Source organism: Symphalangus syndactylus, chromosome 4, assembly GCF_028878055.3.
Source record: "Symphalangus syndactylus isolate Jambi chromosome 4, NHGRI_mSymSyn1-v2.1_pri, whole genome shotgun sequence".
In the NCBI taxonomy this organism is placed as follows: Eukaryota; Metazoa; Chordata; class Mammalia; order Primates; family Hylobatidae; genus Symphalangus; species Symphalangus syndactylus.
The window spans coordinates 64,491,576-64,514,624 of NC_072426.2; the positions used below are offsets into that span (position 1 = coordinate 64,491,576).

Here is a 23,049-nt window from a genome sequence, read left to right on the forward strand (position 1 = left end):
GGCGTGAACCCGGGAGGCGGAGCTTGCAGTGAGCCGAGATTGTGCCACTGCACTCCAGCCTGGGCGACAGAACGAGACTCCGTCTCAAAAAAAAAAAAAAAACACACACAAAAAAACCAGATACTGGATTTGTGTGTGTGTGTGGGGAGAGAGAGATTGATTTTAAGCAACAAAAGAGATAGCTATGTACTAAACTCTAATTTTGCTACAGATACGATACTGAGCCAAACTGTCCTTTGAAGTTCCTTGCCCAATATTCTTGGATTATTTGAAGTCATGCTTGACATCTGACTATGCAAAGAATTAAACTCTCTTTTAATTAATTAAAGTTTTCCACATAAAACTGATGTGGCTAGGTCATTTTTGTGGTCCCTTTTAATATTTAATCTCATAGCTCTTAAAGAATTCAAGTACCCACTTTAGGCTATGAAACGATCAAGTTTTAACAATATTCAAAGCTCTTCTTCAATTAAGTCAGGTGACAGGCTGGGTCTGAGCCTTAGTTGCCTTATCAGTTGATCAGTAAATACAGGGTAATATCAGTACCTATTTCCTAGGACTCCCAGAAGTGAGGGAGACTGAGTGAGAGAAAGCTCATGATAGTGTATGGCACATGCTAAGCATTAGCTGTTGTTTTACATGTATTATTAATGAGACAAAAGGAGTGCTGACTTCAAAAGCTGCTGGTATTAAAAACTGCAGAGGACTGCCTTTGAAAAAATTAGCTCTGTCATTAAAAATGATTGAATAAAGCACCTGAAGTTTTAACCTGGACTGAGGATTTTTCCATTTCAGTTTTAATAATGTTAGAAAGTTCATGATTAAAGGAACCATAAAGAAATAATTTCTGCCGGGCGCGGTGGCTCACGCTTGTAATCCCAGCACTTTGGGAGGCCGAGGCGGGCGGATCACGAGGTCAGGAGATAGAGACCACAGTGAAACCCCGTCTCTACTAAAAATACAAAAAAAAATTAGCCGGGCGTGGTGGCGGGCGCCTGTAGTCCCAGCTACTCGGAGAGGCTGAGGCGGGAGAATGGCGTGAACCCGGGAGGCGGAGCTTGCAGGGAGCCGAGATTGCGCCACTGCACTCCAGCCTGGGCGACAGAGCCAGACTCCGTCTCAAAAAAAAAAAAAAAAAAGAAATAATTTCTGGCCGGGTGTGGTGGCTCATGCCTGTAATCCTAGCACTTTGGGAGGCTGAGGCAGGCAGATCACTTGAGGTAAGAAGTTCGAGACCAGCCTGGCCTACATGGTGAAACCCTGGCTCTACTAAAAATACAAAAATTAGCTGGGCATGGTGGCACATGCTTGTAATCCCCAGCTACTCGGGAGGCTGAGGTGGGAGGATCACTTGAACCTGGGAGGCAGAGGCTGCAGTGAGGCGAGATTGTGCCACTGTACTCCAGCCTGGGCAACAAAGTGAGACTCCATCTCAAAAAAAAAAAAAAAAAACAAGAAAGAAAAGAAAGAATTTCTGAGTATCTGGCTTGGCCCTTGACACAAGGTTGTGTTCCACAACCCCTTCATCTTGCCGCCCATCAATACTAGTCCAAGGTTAGTACACCATCCCTAGTGGTTCCCCTGCGCCCACATCTCTGTGAATAATCCTTTGTGTATAAACTTCCCTCTAATTATCCTAATCTAAGTGGGCCATCTGTTTCCTGTTGGACCATGAATTATACAATCACTTTACACCCTCAATAGCAACGCAAAAGAGTTCCCACATCATGCCATGCTTTACGTGTTGAGTTTTTTGTTTTTCTTTGGCAATTTGACAGGCAAAAAAAAAAAGGCAAATGTTATCTTTTTCTACCATTGCTTTTGCATTTTTTTGACTATCAGTGAAACTCACCACTTTTCATGTTTATTTGCATTTTTATTCCCTGTTCTGAAAACCACTCATGTCTTTTACCTATTTCTTAATGTTTTTCTGATAAGTTTGAATGATCACTTCATATATATTTGTTATTTGCATGAAAGAAACAAATACCTACTTGACTTACCATAAGTAAGAATGGAAATTTACTCTGAGGACTTAGGAATGTCTCTAATGGAGGCTACATAGAAGGATTTAATTAAGCCTCAGGAAAGGACTCAGGATCAGGAACCGGAGCGTTATACTGAGGTTGGGAAGTCCTCTTGATCCATATTTCGTCTCCTCCTATCTGCCTGTCAGCATCATTCTGCTTATCACTATAAAATGAATTGTTACTGCTTCTTGGTCCACATGGTAGAAAATGGTCACCACCAAATGGCCCCAAGTATAACTCCACTATTCAAAAGAGCAGCCAGCAGAGGTGAGAATCCTAGACTTAGTTCTAAATTCCTGGGTCAGGTGGCCAGTTGAATGAAGGTCAGGTTGGACTAAGATGACCAATTCAACTAAACCAAGTAGACAAGAGTGAAAAGGTTCCCAGGAAAGTAGTGTGACTAGCACAGACTACAAAGCTGTTCTAAAGTTTCAAAACCAAGAACATTACTATGCTATTATAATATTAATAATTTTAATGGTCACTGCTATACTTATGAAATGACCTTTTTCTAATGTCTAATAGCCTTACATAAATGGGATAACTATAAATATTAAGATATTTCATCCTAATTTAGTGTGAAAGATACATTAAGGTGGTATATTTTCTCTCCAAGAGAGGTTAGACTTTGGTATCAGTTTTCACATAATTGCAGGCATAATAACTGTTGATTACAATGCTTAGTCACTGGCACAAATTCAGAGTCCACTAATTAAATGGCAGCACAATCCCACTAAATTGAATAAACTAATTAAACGAATGTGGCTGGATTCGTTATAAAGTGAATTTCATATGCCAAGATGGACTATAACCTGTCAGTACAGCTGCCAAGCTTAAGCTCAAATGAACAACAGTTATGAGTAGTACACTTGAGTTGGTTTCAGGCAAAACCTCACAACAAACAATCTAACCCCCAATGAGCTTTTACAGAAAGATTAATAATATCATATCAATAGAAAGCTAAAACAAAATTACTCTCACTAAATAGTTATTACACTATAAATAAACCAAAGCTTTTCCTTGGTGGGGAAGGCAGATGGTAAGGAGCGGGCAGAACAAGGGATGAACAGCAGTAGGCTAATTTTAGTAAGGCATCTGACTTTATCAATCTCCAAACCTCAGTGGTTTCTGACATTGTGATGGATATCAAAGCTGGGTACCCAAGGGACCTCAGAGAACATCAGAGATGAAAGGAAGCGTAGAGATCAAGATCACCTCAGCTTCCATTCTGACCTGGGGTAGCCCTGGGTCTCAAATGCACCTACTCAAGCCAACTTTTTGGCTTCTCAATAATCTACCCATCTTCCTTTCTACTCAGTCTAACTTCTCATGCAATTACAAGTCTCATACTCTTTTTGGATCTCTCTGTCTTACCCAATCCATCTTTGGGTTGGATTCTCTGTCCCTGGAACAAGCGCTGCTTCCCTGATTTTTATTCTAGGCGCTAACACTGTATTTAAAATGAGCACTTCGTTATCAGTGCTTGACCAGTCTGGCTCTGTCTCCCATCCCTCCTTGGCCTGACCAGCATGGCAGTGCTCATGAGTGCAGCTGCCACCTTCAAGTACTGCACAACAGCTGCTGCCTCATTCCTCATATGATGGTTATTAACATCTTGTATATGCCCTCAAATTCTCCCTTTTTGACTGCTCTGTGAAAATAGATCTGGGACCTTTAAATATTTTTCCTTTGCTGAGTGGCACTTAAGTTTTTTCAGTAGAGGACACTAGAGAGACACTGACGGAGGAAAAGATTTTGCTTCCTGGTTCGGGTGTGTTCACTTTGCAGGCTCCTATTGCATAGATATAGATGGCTTCTCCAGCACCAGGCTCTAGCTGTGTTGGTAGTTTTTCCAGTGCTTCTTTAGCTTCTGCCTGAATTATTTTAGAAACCTGGGAGTCCTGTACTTCAAGAAGCAGTCTATTAGGGAACAGCCAGAATGGATACAAAAATTTTCTTGAACTGAGCTGAACTCTGCCTACCTATTCTGCTCTATCTTGGGAGTAATTTCCTTGCTCGGAAGCAACACAGAATGACAACCTTCTTTCACAAGATACCATCTCAGATAATTGGAATGCAAATATCTTGCTTTTCCTTAGCTTCCTTTTCACTAGATTAGAAATATGCAGCCCCAGTCGGGCATAGTGGCTCACACCTGTAATCCCAGCACTTTGGGAGGCAGAGCCAGGAGTTCAACACCAGTCTGGCCAACATGGTAAAACTCCGACTTACTAAAAACACAAAAATTAGCCGGGCATGGTGGTGACGCGCCTGTAATCCCAGCTTCTTGGGAGGCTGAGGCAGGAGAATCGCTTGAACCTGGGAGGTGGAGGTTGCAGTGAGCTGAGATTGCACCACTGCAATCCAGCCCAAGCAACAGAGCGAAACTCTGTCTAAAAAAAAAAAAAAAAAAAAAACAAACAAACAAAAACAGTCCTTTTAATCATCTCCTACAAGAACTCTCAACATCTTAATCATCTTCTGAATGCACCTCCCTGTCCAGCTTTGTCAGTGTTCTTTGTAAAGTACTGCCCCAGTAACAAAACGCAATGCCCTTGATGTGGTCTGACAATCAATGTGACAATCCCAATATAATGAAATGGAACTGTTTCTTGGTGTAATCAGATGCTGCATTTCTCTTCAGTTAGTTAGGAGCCATACTAGCTTCTAGAATCCATCATTCATGAGTGGATCAACGGAAACTTCCAGATCCTTTGTACACAGCTACCAAGCCAGGACTCACTCATCCTATACATACTTTTCTCCCCCATTAAGAGAAACAACCTTTTCCTAGCATTGTTAAATCGGTTTTGTTCCTACTACTCTTCCTTTTTTTTTTTTTTTTTTTTTTTTGAGACGGAGTCTCGCTGTCGCCCAGGCTGGAGTACAGTGACGCGATCTCGGCTCACTGCGGGCTCCGCCCCCCGGGGTTCACGCCATTCTCCCGCCTCAGCCTCCCAAGTAGCTGGGACTACAGGCGCCGGCCACCTCGCCCGGCTAATTTTTTTGTATTTTTAGTACAGACGGGGTTTCACCGTGTTAGCCAGGATGGTCTTGATCTCCTGACCTTGTGATCCGCCCGCCTCGGCCTCCCAAAGTCCTGGGATTACAGGCGTGAGCCACCGCGCCCGGCCTTTCCTTTTTTTTTTTTTTTTTTTTTTTTTTTTTGAGATGGAGTCTCGCTCTGTCGCCCAGGCTGGAGTGCAGTGGCGCAATCTCGGCTCACTGCAAGCTCCGCTTCCCGGGTTCACGCCATTCTCCTGCCTCAGCCTCTCCGAGTAGCTGGGACTACAGGCGCCCACCACCACGCCCGGCTAATTTTTTGTATTTTTTTTTTTTAGTAGAGACAGGGTTTCACCATGGTCTCGATCTCCTGACCTCGTGATCCGCCCGCCTCGGCCTCCCAAAGTGCTGGGATTACAAGCGTGAGCCACCGCGCCCGGCTCCTTTTTTTTTTTTTTTGAGATAGAGTCTCGCTGTGTCGCTCAGGCTGGAGTGTGGTGGTGCAATCTCCACTCATTGCAAGCTCCGCTTCCCGGGTTTATGCCGTTCTCCTGCCTCAGCTTTCCGAGTAGCAGGGACTACAGATGCCCACCACCACACGCGGCTAATTTTTTTGTATTTTTAGTAGAGATGGAGTTTCACAGTGTTAGCCAGGATGGTCTCTATCTCCTGACCTCGTGATCTTCCCACCTCGGCCTCACAAAGTGCTGGGGTTACAGGTGTGAGCCACCGTGCCAGGCCTGTTCCTAATACTCTTAAAGCAACCGTTAATATGTGCTTACTAAGCACAGATTAGTCTGGTGCAGTGTAGGATGAGAATAATAAGACTCCAGAAAAAGACAATTCCACAGGACCTACAATGATATTTTATGTTTTGACATTGCTGGGCACGGGTAAAGTTTATAATATGTTTATATCAGTAATAATAATATTAAATACTTCCAATACAACATATATGTACATATTATAAACAGCACTTTGGACAACTCATTAATTGAAGCCTTACTAATGTTCCACAAACAATACACAGAGTGACTAGTTCAAGAAATATATATGTAGCTATGGCAATCTAGCCATTTCATTATATAAAGCAATAATTATATTGTAGTAGTATGAAAAGCCATTAGAAATATTTCTAATATCTCAAAGTTATGCATTCGAAACTGACCAATAGTGAAATCTAAATCTGACAAATTAAAAAACCATGTATATAAGTCAAAAGTGGTGTGATTAAGTAAATAACATGACTTCATTATATGAAGTCATGCTAATATTAGTCATGCTAATATATTAGTCATGCTAATAAATCTCTTTCTAAATATACCCTGAACTAGAGTGAATTAGTGTCAGTTATGATATTACATACTAAGACACATTTTATTCTAAGATACGATTAGTTAACATCTTTCAACTATCCTAAATATCTAAGATTTCCTGTTTTTAGAACATATTAATAACAAGCTTGTCTATAAAATGCTACTAAATATACCAGGTATGCATAATACTTTTAATAACTTTTATTATTGCTCATTTAGCTATTAATCACCAGAATTCCTCTAAAGTAAGTCCTCCCTAAAACCGTATCATCAGCATCTTTTCTCAGCTATATTTATTTTCTTCCTTATCAGATGTCATTGCATAAACTTCAGTTCTGGCCTCAAATTCTAATTTAACCATTATAATGTATTTCTCTCTCTTCCTTAGCGTATAAGTGTACAAGACTATATCCTTTTCTATTACGGTACAGCCTGGAGGGCAGCTTATAATGAACCCAATAAGGTGTCAAATGTTCCTGTTCTAGCTCAAATTACTTTTTAAGTTTTTCAGAGAGAAATAAAGTTTCCTTATAAATATCTATTGCCGAGGAACACTTGTAAGTGAGGCTCAATAGTGTCTTGGAAATTCAGTGACCCCCAAAACAAAACTACCCTGTTTCTGGACAAGGGGACTGTGGCAGATACAGCTAAACATCTGCTAGAATTCATTCTTCCTTTCCCACAGTAATCAAGTTTTTTTTTGTTTGTTTGTTTTGTTTGTTTTTTTTTTTTTTTGAGACGGAGTCTCGCTCTGTCGCCCAGGCTGGAGTGCAGTGGCGCAATCTCGGCTCACTGCAAGCTCCGCCTCCCGGGTTCACGCCGTTCTCCTGCCTCAGCCTCTCTTGAGTAGCTGGGACTACAGCCGCCCGCCACCATGCCCGGCTAATTTTTTTGTATTTTTAGTAGAGACGGGGTTTCACCGTGGTCTCGATCTCCTGACCTCGTGATCCGCCCGCCTCGGCCTCCCAAAGTGCTGGGATTACAAGCGTGAGCCACCGCGCCTGGCCAGTAATCAAGTTTTAGCTAGAACACGGTTCCTGGCCAGGACTACATATCTCAGCCCTCTTGAAGCTAAATGTGGCCATGTGACATATTCAATAAAATATTCAGTGGAACACAAACACAAGATATGTAACACTCCAGGCCTAGGCCATAACATCTTGCAAGACTGAAACATCCTCTGTGCACTTTTGACTTTGGAAGTCACATGTAGAGATGACAAAGGAACAGGTCAGCTTAGGTACCTGAATGACTGTGTGGAGCAGAGCTACTGCTTGACCTGTAGAGCTCATCACAGAACCATTTCCTAAGAGGGAAAAAACTGGCTTTAACAATAGCTGGCCACGGTGGCTCACACCTGTAATCCCTGCACTTTGGGAGGCCGATGCGGGTGGATCAACTGAGGTCAGGAGCTGGAGACCAAGGCGACCAATATGGTGAAACCCCATCTCTACTAAAAATACAAAAATTAGCTAGGCGGGATGGCGTGTGCCTGTAGTCCCAGCTACTCAGGAGGCTGAGACAGGAGACTTGCTTGAACCTGGAAGGCGGAGGTTGCAGTGAGCCAAGATCGCACCACTGCACCCCAGCCTGGGTGACAGAGTGAGACTCGGTCTCAAATAAATAAATAAATAAACAAATAAAATTTAATCATTGGGTCCTTTGTTTCAGCAGCACAGCTTACTCTGAACTAGAAAGATACACAAAATTCGTTTCTTAAAAAAACGGTTTGAGGAAGGATAAAGAAGGAAAAACATACACAAACTAAGTTCTAATGTTGGGCTAGATGAAAGATACCCATAATGATTCCAAAGAGAAATAAACCTATTGGAATAAACACCTGTGCCAATGGACTGCCTTGAATGTTCCTTACCCAAGCCTTTTCCTTTTCATCCATCATGTCACTTCTCTCATAAGAAATGCAACTCACTACTGACTCTGATTCTTCCCTTGACTTCAGACAGGAATTCATTCTACATCTTAGTCCTAGCATTCCCATTCTCTTCCTTCTCTCATACTTGCCAGGCATTGTGGCCTCATGATTAGTTATAAGGCTAACACAGAAAACTGCTGAAATCTCTACACATCTTTACATTCCTCCTGTTTTTCCATTGTATCCATTCCTGTTATTCCAGCTCCATCTACAATAACCATGACTTCGTGATTGGTCCTTATTAACGTACTCACTTATCTCATCCCACTATACATATACTGTATTGCTACATCTAAATTAGTCCTCTAGCATAACATCTATATTAGTACTTCGAAAATCTTGATACTGAGTCTATAGACCAGAGGCTGGCCAAAACTACAGCCTATGGGCCAAATCTTGTCTGTGGCCATTTCTGAAAATAAAGTTTATTGGAACACAACCATGCTTACTCATTTATGTACTATTTATGGCTGCTTTTGCACTACAATGGCAAAGTTGACTAGTTTGGACAGAGGCCAAAGGCCACCAACAGTGAAAATGTTTACTATTTGGACCTTTGTAGGAAAAGTTTACCAACCTCTGATATAGACGAACATAATTTCTCATAAAGACAATGACAGCTATCTCCTTATACCTCATTCATTTAACACTAGGACAAGTACCTGTACTAGCAGAATAAGAAATACAAAGATATACATGCCCAAAGATATGAAAGATACAGCACCTGATCTTCGAGATTACAATGTACAGTGAAAGAGAAGGTACATGGGGGGATGCAGGCACGCTGGTAAGCTCAATACAAAAAAACCCTAATACAAGGGAGTATAGAAGTACCAAATGAGCAGTAAAAAGAATAAACACTATATGGAGATAGAAGAAAGAAAGATGATTTTCATCTAGGTAATCAGGAAAGGCTCTATTTATGGAAGTAGTGATGTCAAAGCTGGATTTTTAACCAGAAATAGTATGAGTGAGTGGCAGGCCAAGAGAGCATGAGACAAAATGTTACGCTCTATAACATGCATTACATGCCCTCTTCTATTTCAGGTTTAACCATGGATTACCATTCTTGGAACTTCTGTAGTATTGCTTCCTGACAGCCTCCAACAGCATTCATCTCACAATGTCTCAATCTGTTTAGAAACTTTTGGTTGGCTGGTCAGCCACTGGACAAGATAAGGCACAGGTAGAGCTGCTGTAACACAGAGACCTGGCCAGGGGCGGTGGCTCACGCCTGTAATCCCAACACTTTGGGAGGCCGAGGCAGGCGAATCACCTGAGGTCAGGGGTTCGAGACCAGCCTGGCCAACATGGGGAAACCCCATCTCTACTAAAAATACAAAAATTAGCCGGGTGTGTTGGCAGGCACCTGTAATCCCAGCTACTTGGGAGGCTGAGGCAGGAGAATCACTTGAACCCCGGAGGCAGAAGGTGCACTAAGCCAAGATCGCACCACTGCACTCCAGCCTGGGCAACAGAGCAAGACTCCATCTCAAAAAAAAAAAGGAGAGCCAAGAAAATACTTATATGCCAGGCAGTCCTTCCAGAATTTATGTTTTGTTACATTTTGTTAATTATGCCCTTTAAAAATCCTGATATGAAAGTATATCTGAAATAAAACAATTAATCAAAATGATTTAAGACTACTGTTCATGGCCGGGCGCAGTGGCTCACGCCTGTAATCCCGGCACTTTGGGAGGCCAAAACGGGCGGATCACGAGGTCAGGAGATCAAGACCATCCGGGCTAACATGGTGAAACCCTGTCTCTACTAAAAATACAAAAAATTGGCCGGGCGCGGTGGCAGGCACCTGTAGTCCCAGCTACTCGGGAGGCTGAGGCAGAAGAATGGTGTGAACCCGGGAGGCAGAGCTTGCAGTGAGCCGAGATCGCGCCACTGCACTCCAGCCTGGGTGACAGAGCCAGACTCCGTCTCAAAAAGAAAAAAAAGACTACTGTTCACTTTTAATAGAAAATGTAATATGTATAAAGGTTCTTTTTGTTAACTTTTAAGAAATCTTCAATTATTCAAAGCTCATATCACAAAAAGTAGACAAGAATGCTTCAGGTTTTCCCCCTAGATTAAGTGGAGAAGAGGAAATTGCGAAGATAAAACCTGAACAGAACACACCATTAAGGAACTTTATATACTGTTTTGTTCTTTATCATCTATCCATTCATTCATTTGTTATGTACCTACTGTGCCGGGGCAGAGGTGATCACAGATGGAGAAGAAACAGTTCCGACCACAGATTGCTGAGAATCCAGGTGGGAAAGTCTTACAAGCACAACTAACTATAATGTATGGTCGAATGATGTAAGTTCTGTAAGTATCGTGGGGCTGAAAAACAAAGTATAATGGAATCTGCCTGCAGAGATCTGAAGAGACCTCATGAAAACTGAAGAGGGGTCAGTGGGGAGGTGGGGGGTGGCTATTGAAACTCAGCCTTGAAAAAAGAGTAGAAGTCAGGAGAGTGAAGAAGCGGGTTAAAGGGAGAGAGGCACTACCACCTGCGGAACACCATAAACATCAGCAATGAGGGGTGAAAATACATGACAAGCCACAAGAAGAAGAGGAATTAGCTCAGCCACACTAGAGCCCCCGGGGATATATAAGACATAGAGCAGAAGATGGAACCTGGTTCAACTGCAGTTTATGTTTTAAGGCTTACCTGCTTACCTTTGTTTCAGTAATAACAAACCCATAAAAGGGTATTTACAAGGTCCAAAGGAATTATATTTTCTCTTGAAAAGTGAAAACAGGTTTATTATACCAATTCTATCTTCTGAAACATTCCCAAAGCAGAGTTACAGAGATGAGTATTAGACTACAAAATGTCTTAACAAACATTCTCTAGCAAGGGCTTAGAGGACCAATGCTATCTCTTTGCAAAACATTCTCTAAAACAAATTTTTTTTCCCCCAGGTTTATGGTCACATTACAGTCAGTCTCTAGAAAGAACAGTTATTCATCAATAACTTTTTAAATCCCCTGTTCAGGCCAGGCACGGTGGCCCACACCTGTAATCCCAGCACTTTGGGAGGCCGAGGCGGGTGGATCACCTGAGGTCAGCAGTTCAAGACCAGCCTGACCAACATAGTGAAACCCTGTCTCTATTAAAAATACAAAAATTAGCCAGTCATGGTGGCGGGCGGCTGTAGTCCCAGCTACTTGGGAGACTGAGACAGGAGAATTGCTTGAACCCGGGAGGTAGAGGTTGCAGTGAGCTGAGATGGTGCCACTGCACTACAGCCTGGGTGACAGAGCAAGACTCCATCTCAAAATAAATAAAATAAAATAAAATAAAATAAAATAAAAAGCCCCTGTTCAAATATCCTACTCAGCCACTAGGAAACAAACACTTTGCTTATTTTTGGAGATCGAGACCGTCTTGGTCAACATGGTGAAACCAAACCCGGTCTCTACTAAAATACAAAAAATTAGCCAGCCTTGGTGGCGGGATTACAGGCACGTGCCACCACAGCCAGCTAATTTTTTGTATTTTAGTAGAGACCGGGTTTGGTTTCACCATGTTGGCCAAGACGGTCTCGATCTCCAAAAACAAACAAATGTTTAACAAAGGAGAACTTACAGTACCATGTGTGTACTGTACATGCCCCACAGGAACACATACAGTACCATGCAGAGTCAGAGAAAAAACAAGAAGGACTTATCAAATAGAATAATGCCTTCTTCCTTCCTCAGCACAGGATCAGGGCATTCATTATTTACTGTTATGCTCAAGAGGTTGAAAATAAGTGAATTCATCTTTAGGTTCCAGAAATGTGATTTGGGCAATGCATTCATTATAAAAAGTTATACATGCAGTTGAATATAATACCACCTGTGTCTCTTTTTTTTTTTTTTGAGATGGAGTCTCACTCTGTCGCCCAGGCTGGAGTGCAATGATGTGATCTTGGCTCACTGCAACCTCTGCCTCGTTTCTCAAAAAAGACATCTACTCTTCAACCAATTCTCCTGCCTCAGCCTCATGAGTAGCTGGGATTACAGGTGCCTGCCACCACACTCAGCTAATTTTTTGTATTTTTTAGTAGAGATGGGGTTTCACCATATTGGTCAGGCTGGTCTTGAACTCCTGACCTTGTGATCCTCCTGCCTTGGCCTCCCAAAGTGTTGGGATTACAGGTGTGAGCCACCACGCCCGGCCCACAGCACTTCTTAAAAAAATAAAAGTAAAGGAAAAAACCAGACCTAATAATCTATTCAATCTAGTAAATATCATAAGGTCCTCAGGAAGAACTCATATTTGTGGGGTGACCCTTGCCAGTCTTCAAGATTTTCCTCTCTAAGGTTTACCACAACAAAGCTTTGCTAACCTGTCAGTTTCTTGATACGAGATTCAATGTTTTATGTCATTTCTTATTTCTGCTTATAGGCTATATGCATTTCCTTTTTTTTTTTTTTTTTTGAGACGGAGTCTTGCTCTGTCACCAAGCTGGAGTGCAGTGGCACAATCTCAGCTCAATGCAACCTCCGCCTCCCGGGTTCAAGTGATTCTTCTGCCTCAGCCTCAAGTAGCTGGGATTATAGGCATGCACCACCACGGGGGCCGGCTAATTTTTTGTATTTTAGTAGAGACCGGGTTTGGTTTCACCATGTTGACCAAGACAGTCTCAATCTCCTGACCTTGTGATCTGCCCACCTTGGCCTCCCCAAGTGCTGGGATTACAAATGTGAGACACTGCGCCCGGCTGGCTATATGCATTTCAAATCTAGCCCCATATCTTGCCTCTCTTTCACTGTTCCCTATTTCTTGCCCTCAAATCCATTAAAAAAAAAATTACCTTCAATAGATCTTGTTTATCATACAGATTTCATAGATCATTTCTCATCAATATTGTGAATCCTGGACAGAAATCTGTTCCCTAAAGAGCTGCCAAAATGCAAACCTGGTCTGCAATACTTGTAGTGAACCTGTAATTAAGGTAAAAATTATGTAAAATCAACACATCTGGAAGTTTATGAAACAGGCAACTCTCAGAGCAAATGGTTACAGGGCTTGGTAGTTGATGCAAACTATACTTTAACTCAGGTGGGGATGAGGTAGCAATGAAATAGGAAGATTTAGAGCAGGTGAGGGCAGCAGGAAGAAAAGAGGAATCCATTTCCATAAGTGAGGAGAGTAACTTCAGTACTACCACCTTTCTTTGAGAGAGAACTATAGCATCAAAATTAGATTCTTACAGCAACGCCATGCAACACAATCAATATGTATTGAGCACCTTCGATGGGCAAAACAGCAAAAAGACAAAAGTGAACAAGAAAGAGACCGGTCTGCCACACTTCCACAATTAACTACTTAGAACATATTTGTTCAAGTATTAAAGAGTTGATTTTTATTTAAAACCTTATTTATGCATCACTTTTTTCCCATTAAAAGATGCTTATGGAAAAATGGGTGGTGATATGACTAGAGGAAAATGAAGGTAGAGAAGATGAAACTATGAGTACTGTAAATACATAACATCCATGGCATAGGTCTTTCACATTTGTTAGAAGTGGGTCAAAAATCTGATCCTCAGCGTTCTGGCAGCCATTGCATAAACACCACCACCACTGGCTGTAAGCTTCACTGTCTGTATAATATACCCTGCATCTGCTCTGGAGAAACCCAACTATTCTAATACTAAGACTAGACAGCAATTTCTTCCATGGGTCCTCTTAATGGGTACCTTTTAACTGACTACCATGTTTCATCAACCTCTTTTTTAAAAGGAATGCTGATGTGGAAAATTCAGTGAAAACATTTGGGTGAAGGATCCTATGCCACAAAGTTAAATACATAGCTCAGAGAACAGAGAGCTGGTATATGTTTAAAAAACAAGGAAAATTAATACTGTTAAAGTAAATGGGATAAAAAAGACTCCTCTAGAATATGGCTGAGATAATGCTGTTTTGTTCATTATCTAATGGTTGATAACTTGTAGGATAACCTAAGATGTCTACTATATAAAGCTTTTAGGGTTCTGAAGATAATCCTGAATAAGAAATATTTCACAGATAAAAACACTGGTAACAGAATGAAGCATTAGAGAGAGACTTACTCTAATTCATTATGATATGCGAAACCCATCAAATAAATTTTCTTTTTTTCTTTTTTTTGAGACAGGGTCATGCTCTTGTTGCCCAGGCTGAAGTGCAATGGTGTAACACAGTTCACTGCAGCCTCAATCTCGTGGGTTCAAGCGATCCTCCCACTTCACCCTCCTAAAGTAGCTGGGACTACAGGCAGGCACACACCACCACGCCTGGCTAATTTTTTTGTGTTTTGTTTGTTTGTTTTTGTAGAGACAAGGTCGCACTATGTTGCCCAGGCTGGTCTCAACCCTGTGGGCTCAAGTGATCCTCCTGCTTTGGCCACCCAAAGTGCTGGGATTACAGGCGTGAGCCACCGTGCCCAGCCAAATTTCAATTTCTTTTGAAAGGAAAAACAGTGGCCGGGCACGGTGGCTCACACCTGTAATCCCAGCCTTTGGGAGGCTGAGGCAGGCGGATCACGAGGTCAGGAGATCGAGACCATCCTGGCTAACACGGTGAAACCTCATCTCTACTAAAAATACAAAAAAATAAGCCAGGTGTGGTGGCCGGCGCCTGTAGTCCCAGCTACTCGGGAGGCTGAGGCAGGAGAATGGCGTGAACCCAGGAGGCAGAATTTGCAGTGAGCCAAGATCGCACCACTACACTCTAGCCTGGGCAACAGAGTGAGACTCTGTCTCAAAGAAAAAAAAAAAAGAAAGGAAAAAGAGTTATTACGACCACTAAGTAAAACTACCACTCTATTGACTGCCTAAGATCATAAAAGAGAATTTTTCAATCATTAAGACTATTCTGACATTGACAATATTTTGTTCAATGGTGTATTTATATTCCCCTGGTAAAACAACAAAATGGCAATTTTAGAGATGAAAAGGACTTTTAAGACCAATTAGACAAATCTCCTTGTTTTGAGAAGGGGACAAAACAGGCCCAAATAGACTGAATAACTTCAGCTAAGTTCACAGAGCTAAGTGGTGGTAGGGCCAGGTTGGCAGGCATTCACGTGTCGCATTGCTAGCCTAACACCAACCAAATTAGTTGCTCATTTCTAGTCCATGACCCAGACGCATTTAGTTTATATAGCAGATGTTAGTTAGATTAATCAATATTTAGCTCAAGGTTTTCTACCTTAGTTTCACAGGTACCTCATTCAACAAATATCTTTCTGCCAAGACACAAATGACTTCCTAGCTTAGAATTTGCTATAAAACAGCACTAATACGATTTAATCACAATAACAAGCAAAATCAAAAAAAAAAAAGACTAATACTTAAGTGCTGCAAAGGTGGTAATGTTTAATATTTAACAGACAAGCTGGTCTTGCATTACTTTGAGATCAAAGCATCAATGTCTTTTCCATAGTGTAAATACAATCACCAACACTTAACCAATTGCTCACCTCAGGAGAGGACTCTGAAGCTAGTTTTATAGAATAAAATACAACGTACCAACTGCAAATACAAGAGATAGAATAGTAGGAACATGTCAAACAAGAACGATATGTTCATTACATTAAAAAGATGAAAACAATTTCTAAGTTGACATCTTGTGGTGGAATTTAAACATCCATATGCTTTGTTTCTAGAAGTTAAAAAAAGCACACTCGATACTTCAGCTGCTCTGCAAAGTGCTTGATGTAAAAATTTTTTAAACATAGCTTATGTAGGGACTCAAAAGCTGTATTGGGGACATGAAATCGTATCAGGGAGTTTCTCAGTCTAAGTAGCAGAAAACCCAAATTGAGAAAGGCACATTTGGCCGGGCGTGGTGGCTCACGCTTGTAATCCCAGCACTTTGGGAGGCCGAGGCGGGTGGATCACGAGGTCAGGAGATCGAGACTACGGTGAAACCCCGTCTCTACTAAAAAATACAAAAAATTAGCCGGGCATGGTGGCGGGCGCCTGTAGTCCCAGCTACTCGGAGAGGCTGAGGCAGGAGAATGGCGTGAACCCGGGAGGCGGAGCTTGCAGTGAGCCGAGATTGCGCCACTGCACTCCAGCCTGGGGGACAGAGCGAGACTCTGTCTCAAAAAAAAAAAAAAAAAAAAAAAGAAAGGCACATTTAGGCAAGGGCTTTCTGTTTAGTTGTAACTCACCAAGCATCATAATTACTGAAAGCTGAGTCCTTGTGCACAGAAACATCAGCAGGAGCCATGGATTGCCCTGACAACCACTCAGCTAGAGTGCTGACAAGCAGAGATGCTGCCACCGGAACGTGATTATGGCCACCAGGCCATGCCTTGCCCAAAGATAAATACAATATGCTCTTGCTCTACTATGCTTCAGACTAAATGTGTTCTTTAAAAAACAATTCTGTATATCCATGTCAACAAACGGGTTTTTTTCCCCTCACCCAGAAAACACTAGCAGATAATTGCTCACATACAATATGAAATATAAGAATTGTGTATTTTTCAAAGTTATTAAATGCTCCTATAAGGCACACTCATAGGAGTGTGAAAGACTTCAGAAAGACCAATTATAGCTGGGAACACTTACTTGAAATACTGCTTACGACAAGTCCTTGCAAGCGAAGATTTTATGAGCTGTCAGGTCACAAACTACTTGTTTTTCTAGCTGCTTCATAGGCTCTAGGGGTCTGAATGTTTCTGGGAAAAATATATAGAAATAATACTTGCCTTTACCCACAGGACATTTCATAACAAGTGAGAAAACCACAAAAGAGTGAAATCTTAGAATGAAAAATGTCCCGATAGCCACGTAATTTGATTAGCAGAAAATGGTTTAGTAGTCTTAGCTAAAACTCCTAAAGAGCCAGAATATTTTTATCGGTTTCCTCATGGTAAAATGTAAAAGCTGCATATAAAGAAGCAGGATTTCCACTTCTCAAGTTCTGAAAACTGTCTTTATAGCTAGCTGGACAGCTGGCTTAAAACAAAAATTTGCAAATCAGAAACATTCAAATCTAAGGCTTCTTACGATGATTCCTAACTACTGTTTCCCTGTTACTAGGCCTAATAAGCCCGATGGTACCATTTTCTTTTAAAAGGGTATCCACATTCTTGCTGAGGTATGCAATGGTACCACCCTAGACAGCATCAGATGGAAAATATGGAGAAAAGGGTTTGGAGTTGATAATTTGAGAAAGGGCAGCCAATCCCGGGATCCATAAAAATGCTACTCAACGTGTTAAATGGACTTAATAGAAAACACTTGGGCCTGGTCGCAGTGGCTCACACCTGTAATCCCAGCACTTTGGGGGGGCCGAGACGGGCGGATCACAAGGTCAGGAGTTCGAGGCCAGCCAGTCTGGCCAACATGGTGAAACCCCGTCTCTACTAAAAATACAAAAATTAGCCGGGTGTGGTGGCGCGTTCCTGTCATCCCAGCTTCTGGGGAGGCTGAGGTAGGAGAATCGCTTGAACCCAGGAGGCGGAAGTGCAGTGAGCCCAGATTGCACAACTGCACTCCAGCCTGGGTAACAGAGCAAGACTCCGGCTCCAAAAAAAGAGACAAGAACAACAACAAAAAACAATAATCTGTGTTTAAAATGGTATGTGAAAGGGGTTCCTCGTATTGGGTTGTTTTAATGTTTGGTATATCTTTGACTACGAAATGCAACACAGTAAAAGTACAATCTTTAAAAGTATAAAAAGCCCATCTCCCCAATGACTTTATAAGTCTACCATTTTACATTTTAAGGAGTTTGCCCCTTTTCTTACATTTAGTAACAAGATGGCCTTCCTCATTCTCTTTCAAACATTCCGGGAATTGATTTTCTAAACGCACTTAATCCTTTGGTCACAAACTCAATGAAAAGGAAAAAAAATGCACTTAAATATTCCCTGCATCAATTGAAACTGAAGCCCTGAGATAGCTGAAGGAAAAGGGGGGGGAAGGAAAAAAAAAAGAACAAGATAAACAGGAAGTGAAAGTGTCAAGAGACTCACACTGCTTACTTTTGGCTTTTAAGCCTTTAACAATCTGAAAGTAATCTAACCGCGTGGGGGAGGAACAAACTAAAACTCAGAAACAGCTCCCTCCCCAACCACACACACCCTGAAGGCTTTGGCTGTCTTTCCTCATCTGGGTCAGAGTTTGCAGTCCCGGGCTCCTGTCAGGCTCCATCGCAATCCTCGTTAAACTCAGCGCTTTCCCTCTCTTCTTGTCTTTTTTGGTGCACATCCACTCTCTCCTCCTCCTCCTCCAAGCCACAGTTCTCCACAGACCACAATACAACGGTGTCAGGCCAACTGTTACTCACCAGCACACACTCATGATTCACCCGTCTCTCGGGTGTCTGAACAAAACGCGAGTTTTTCTTCCCTCTGGGAAAGGGAGGTGCTCGCAGATTTCAGGATGGAAATTTCACTCTTCCCGCGACCGTGCACACCCGGGACGGTCACTGCCCAGTTCATCGTTTCCAGGCTCCTTAGGGGCTGGGGCACTGATCACCGAGAGGGAAGCGGCCTCGCGGCGCAGCGGCTTTGGAAACTTGCTCCTGCCCGGGGGCTGCAACCCAGAAACTGCCTCCCAGGTTATTCTCCTGCTCCCAGGCCGAAGTCTGGTGGTCCCCACACCCCATCTCGGCCCGGGTGAGGCGCCCCCAGCCGCGGCGCTCTGGCTTCACCTTCCCCGGGCCGGAGTCTTGACCTCAGCCCCGGCCTCCGTGACCCACGTCGGCCGCCCAGCCACCACCTGTCGGGACCGCCCGGTGCGCGGAGCCCGAAAGCCAACAAAACGCAGTCGACTGCTCGGCCGCTCGGCTTTTGCTCCCGCCAAAGTTGTCCAACGCAAACTTTGCACCAGCCTACCCTGAACCCCCACGGCCCCGCACCCGCTCTTACCTGGGGCGGCGGCGGCAGCGGCCACGGGCGCGCTGGGCCCCAGGTGCCAGGGGTCGGCAGCAAACGCGCGCGCCACGGCCAGAGGCCCCTCTGGAGCATCCTCCCGCTCGGGCGCGCGGCTCCCGCAGGCGTCAGCGGCGCATCCTCCCTCAGCCGAGCTCCTCGTCAGCGCCTGGCGGCTCCGAGCTGTGGGCGCTCCCGCCCCGCCTGCTCGCTCAGCGCGCCGCGGCTCCAGCTGGGGCGGGCTCACGGGAGGGTGTGTCCCTGTTTCCACTTGTCGGCTCTCTACGCATCCGGGCGCAGGGCTGTTTTCTTTCCTCCGACCAAAAAAAAAGAAAAAAAAAAAAAAGAGCGGGAGCCCGAGAGCGAACCGCCTTCCGCATCTTAGATGTCGAAGGCCCCCTCCTCCTCCAGCAGAAGACCCTCTGGAATGAACAGCAGCAGGCGACACACACCTTGCGAGCTCTAGATTTCAAAACTCGCTGTTAATTCCCGGTGCTGCGTCCTGAGCGCCGTCTTCTCCATCCAACCCGCACGGGGAGAGAAGTGGGGGATGAGAGGAAAAGAGCGTTCGGCATCTGGAGGGGGCAGGGCCGCTCAGGAAGTTGGTCTTCCCCACCGAGCTTGGAGAAGACGGAGCGAAGCGGGTCGGCCGAGGCCCCCTCACCTCGACAACCTCCAAGGCCTCTGCCCGGGACTGCGGTGCCTGGCCCCTGCTCACTGGCGAGCGCGGTGTCAGGCGGGCAGCCCCGGGCCTACACCTGCGGAGGTTTGTAGTTCACGGTATAGTGGCACAAACCCGAGTTTTTTGGAAAAGTATCTCCCACAGAATTGGCTTCTCTTTTGAAGCACGTTTTTAATTGAAGCAGCTTCAGAACCGGAATTGAGTTCTTCTAACTAATGGGAAATCGAATGCTTTGTTTTGAGACCACTTACTTTTGAAAGCAAACCAAAGGCATTTAAGAGCAACTTAAACCAATTTTTCGCACAGCTAGTTTACAGTAGGGTTGTTAGATAAAATATAGGATGCCCAGTTAAACTTGAATTTTAGATACAAATAGTGTTTTAGTATAAGTATGTCCCAAATATTGCATGGGTCACATTTATTATTTTAAAAATGAAGTATCTGGGATATACTAAATTATTTGGTGTTTATCTGAATTCAAATTTAACTGGGCACCCTGCACATTTATCTCCTGTATCTGCAAGAGGCTTCAGTTAATGAATCAAAGTTGGCAAACATGCAACAAGTGGCAAATCACTCCTGGCGGTAATCTCCTTTCCTTGTTGAAAAGAGAAAGAATCGCAAGTTTCTATGATAGTAAAAACTTTATCACCATTAAAGACTGATTCACCTGTGTTAACTAGCATGTCTTTGAAAATACAGTTAGTTGCCCCAGATGGAGAGTGACACATGAAAACTTTTAAGTTCATATTGGAAGATAAATTACCTTACCTGAATCTTTTCCTCCTATTAGCTAGTGCTCCAAGTAAAAGAAGCGTGTATTTTTGTTTTTTTGTTGTGAAGGGTTTTTGTTTAATACATCTGAAAGGAATGCCTATACAAAGAATTGACATGAAAAAGCATTGATTCAACACTCATGAGCTAGCTTCTGAAAGGTGTAAAAAAATTACCTGAACATTTTTAGAAATTGGAAACTACAATTAAAACTGATAAAAATCCCTATTAACATTGATGAAGAATCTTGATAATGTGTCCGGAATTGGTGGGTTCTTGGTCTCACTGATTTCAAGAATGAAGCCACAGACCCTGGCGGTATTACAGTTCTTAAAGGCGGCGTGTCCGGAGTTTGTTCTTTCTGATGTTCGGACATGTTCGGAGTTTCTAACTCCTGGTGGATTCAGTGGTCTCGCTGGCTTCAGGAGTGAAGCTGCAGACCTTCGTGGTGAGTGTTACAGCTCTTAAGGTGGCGTGTCCAGTGTTGTTCATTCCTCCTGGTGGGTTCAGGTCTCACTGGCCTCGAGTGAAGCTGCAGACCTTCGCAGTGAGTGTTACAGATCATAAAAGCACTGCAGACCCAAAGAGTGAACAGCAGCAAGATATACTGCAAAGAGTGAAAGAACAAAGCTTCCACAGTGTGGAACCAGACCAGGAAAGTTGCCACTGCTGGCTCGGGCAGCCTGCTTTTATTCCCTTATCTGATGCCACCACATCCAGCTGATTGGTCCATTTTACAGAGAGCTGATTGGTCCGTTTTGACAGAGTGCTGATTGGTGCGTTTACAATCCCTGAGCTGGATACAGAGTGCTGATTGGTGTATTTATAATCCTTTAGCTAGACATAAAGGTTCTCCAAGTCCCCACTAGATTAGCTAGACACAGAGCACTGATTGGTGCATTTACAAACCTTTAGCTAGACACAGAGTGCTGATTGGTGCACTCAAAATTCTCTAGCTAGACATAAAAGTTCTCCAAGTCCCCACCCGACTCAGGAGCCCAGTTGGCTTCCCCTAGTGGATCCTGTGCCAGGGCTGCGGGCAGAGCTGTCTGCCAATCCTGTGCGGCGCGCCTGCACTCCGCAGCCCTTGGGCGGTCGAGGGGACCAGGCACTGCTGAGCGGGGGGGGGGGGGGGGGAGGGGGGAAGTGGTGGTGCCCGTCAGGGAGGCTCGGGCCTAGCCGAAGCCCACTGCATGGCCGAGAGTGGAGAGGGGGGGCTCGGGCATGGTAGGCTGCAGGTCCCGAGACCTGCCCCACAGGGAGGCGGCTGAGGCCTGGTGAGAATTTGAGCATGGCGCAAGCGGGTGGGCTGGCAGTGCTGGGGTACCTGGGGCCCCCTTCGCAGCTGCTGGCCCAGGTGCTAAGCCCCTCACTGCCCAGGCTGGTGGTGCCGGCCGCCCCTCAGAGTGCGGCGCCCACCGAGCCCATGCCCACCCGGAACTTGCGCTGTACCGCCAGGGCGGTGCAGCCCAGTTCCCGCCCGCGCCTCTCCCTCCACACCTCGCTGCAAGCAGAGGGAGCCGGCTCCAGCCTCGGCCAGCCGGGAGAGGGGCTCCCACAGTGCAGCGGCAGGCTGAAGGGCTCCTCAAGCATGGCCAGAGCAGACGCTGAGGCCGAGGAGGCGCTGAGAGCGAGGGACGGCCGCCAGCACGTTGTCACCTTTCGATAAGATTCTTTCCACAATTTTTATTAAATCAGAGAGCCAGCCAGGCACAGGGGCTCACGCCTGTAATCCCAGCACTTTGGAAGTCCGAGATGGGTGGATCACAAGGTCAGGGGTTCAAGACCAGCCTGGCCAACATTGGTGAAACCCTGTCTCTACTAAGAATACGAAAATTAGCTGCACGTGGTGGAACGCGCCTGTGGTCCTGGCTGCTCGGGAGGCTGAGGGAGGAGAATTGCTTGAACCCGGGGAGGTGGAGGTTGCAGTGAGCCGAGATTGCACCACTGCACTCCAGCCTGGGCGACAGAGCAAGACTCCGTCTCAAAAAAAAAAAAAAAAAACAACAGAGAGCCTCATCTGGGGGCTCTTGGGTTCCTCGTCTGTGAAACAGAAGTGAGGGGATTACCCTGACTGATCTCATGTTGTTAAGTGTCTATCCGTTCCCACCACACCCCAGCTTCTTCATGAAGCAGGTCTCCATCCTTGTAACTTGAGAGGCTGTGAAACATTCTATAGATGTCGGTCTTCTGGTACCGCTCTTTACGTTCCCTCTACATACCAGGTCTTCAGCTGCACTCTAGAAACATCATATACTATTGATTGCAAGTCTATAATAAGCAATATAAGAAAATGACTTGACTAACAGGGGAAAAAAGTTTTTTAAGTTACAAACTCAATCCACTTGTTGCATTTCAAAGGTGCAATACTTTTATTCATCAGTGAAAGAAGTTAGAAATTAACTTCCCCCAAAATCAGCAACTGGCAAACAAATTTCCTTGAA

At 44.2% G+C, this 23,049-nt stretch overlaps 1 protein-coding gene across 1 annotated transcript in view; it reads right to left on the reverse strand.

Moving 5' to 3' along the window:
* MCUB (mitochondrial calcium uniporter dominant negative subunit beta) overlaps positions 1–19,868 on the reverse strand; it is a 129,340-nt gene extending 109,472 nt beyond the window's left edge. The window contains exon 1 of the mRNA XM_055274902.2: positions 19,147–19,868. Within this exon, the coding sequence (XP_055130877.1) occupies positions 19,147–19,245 (99 nt within the window). The 5' untranslated portion in view covers positions 19,246–19,868. The remainder of the gene's footprint in view (positions 1–19,146) is intronic.
* Between the last annotated feature and the right edge of the window lie 3,181 nt (positions 19,869–23,049).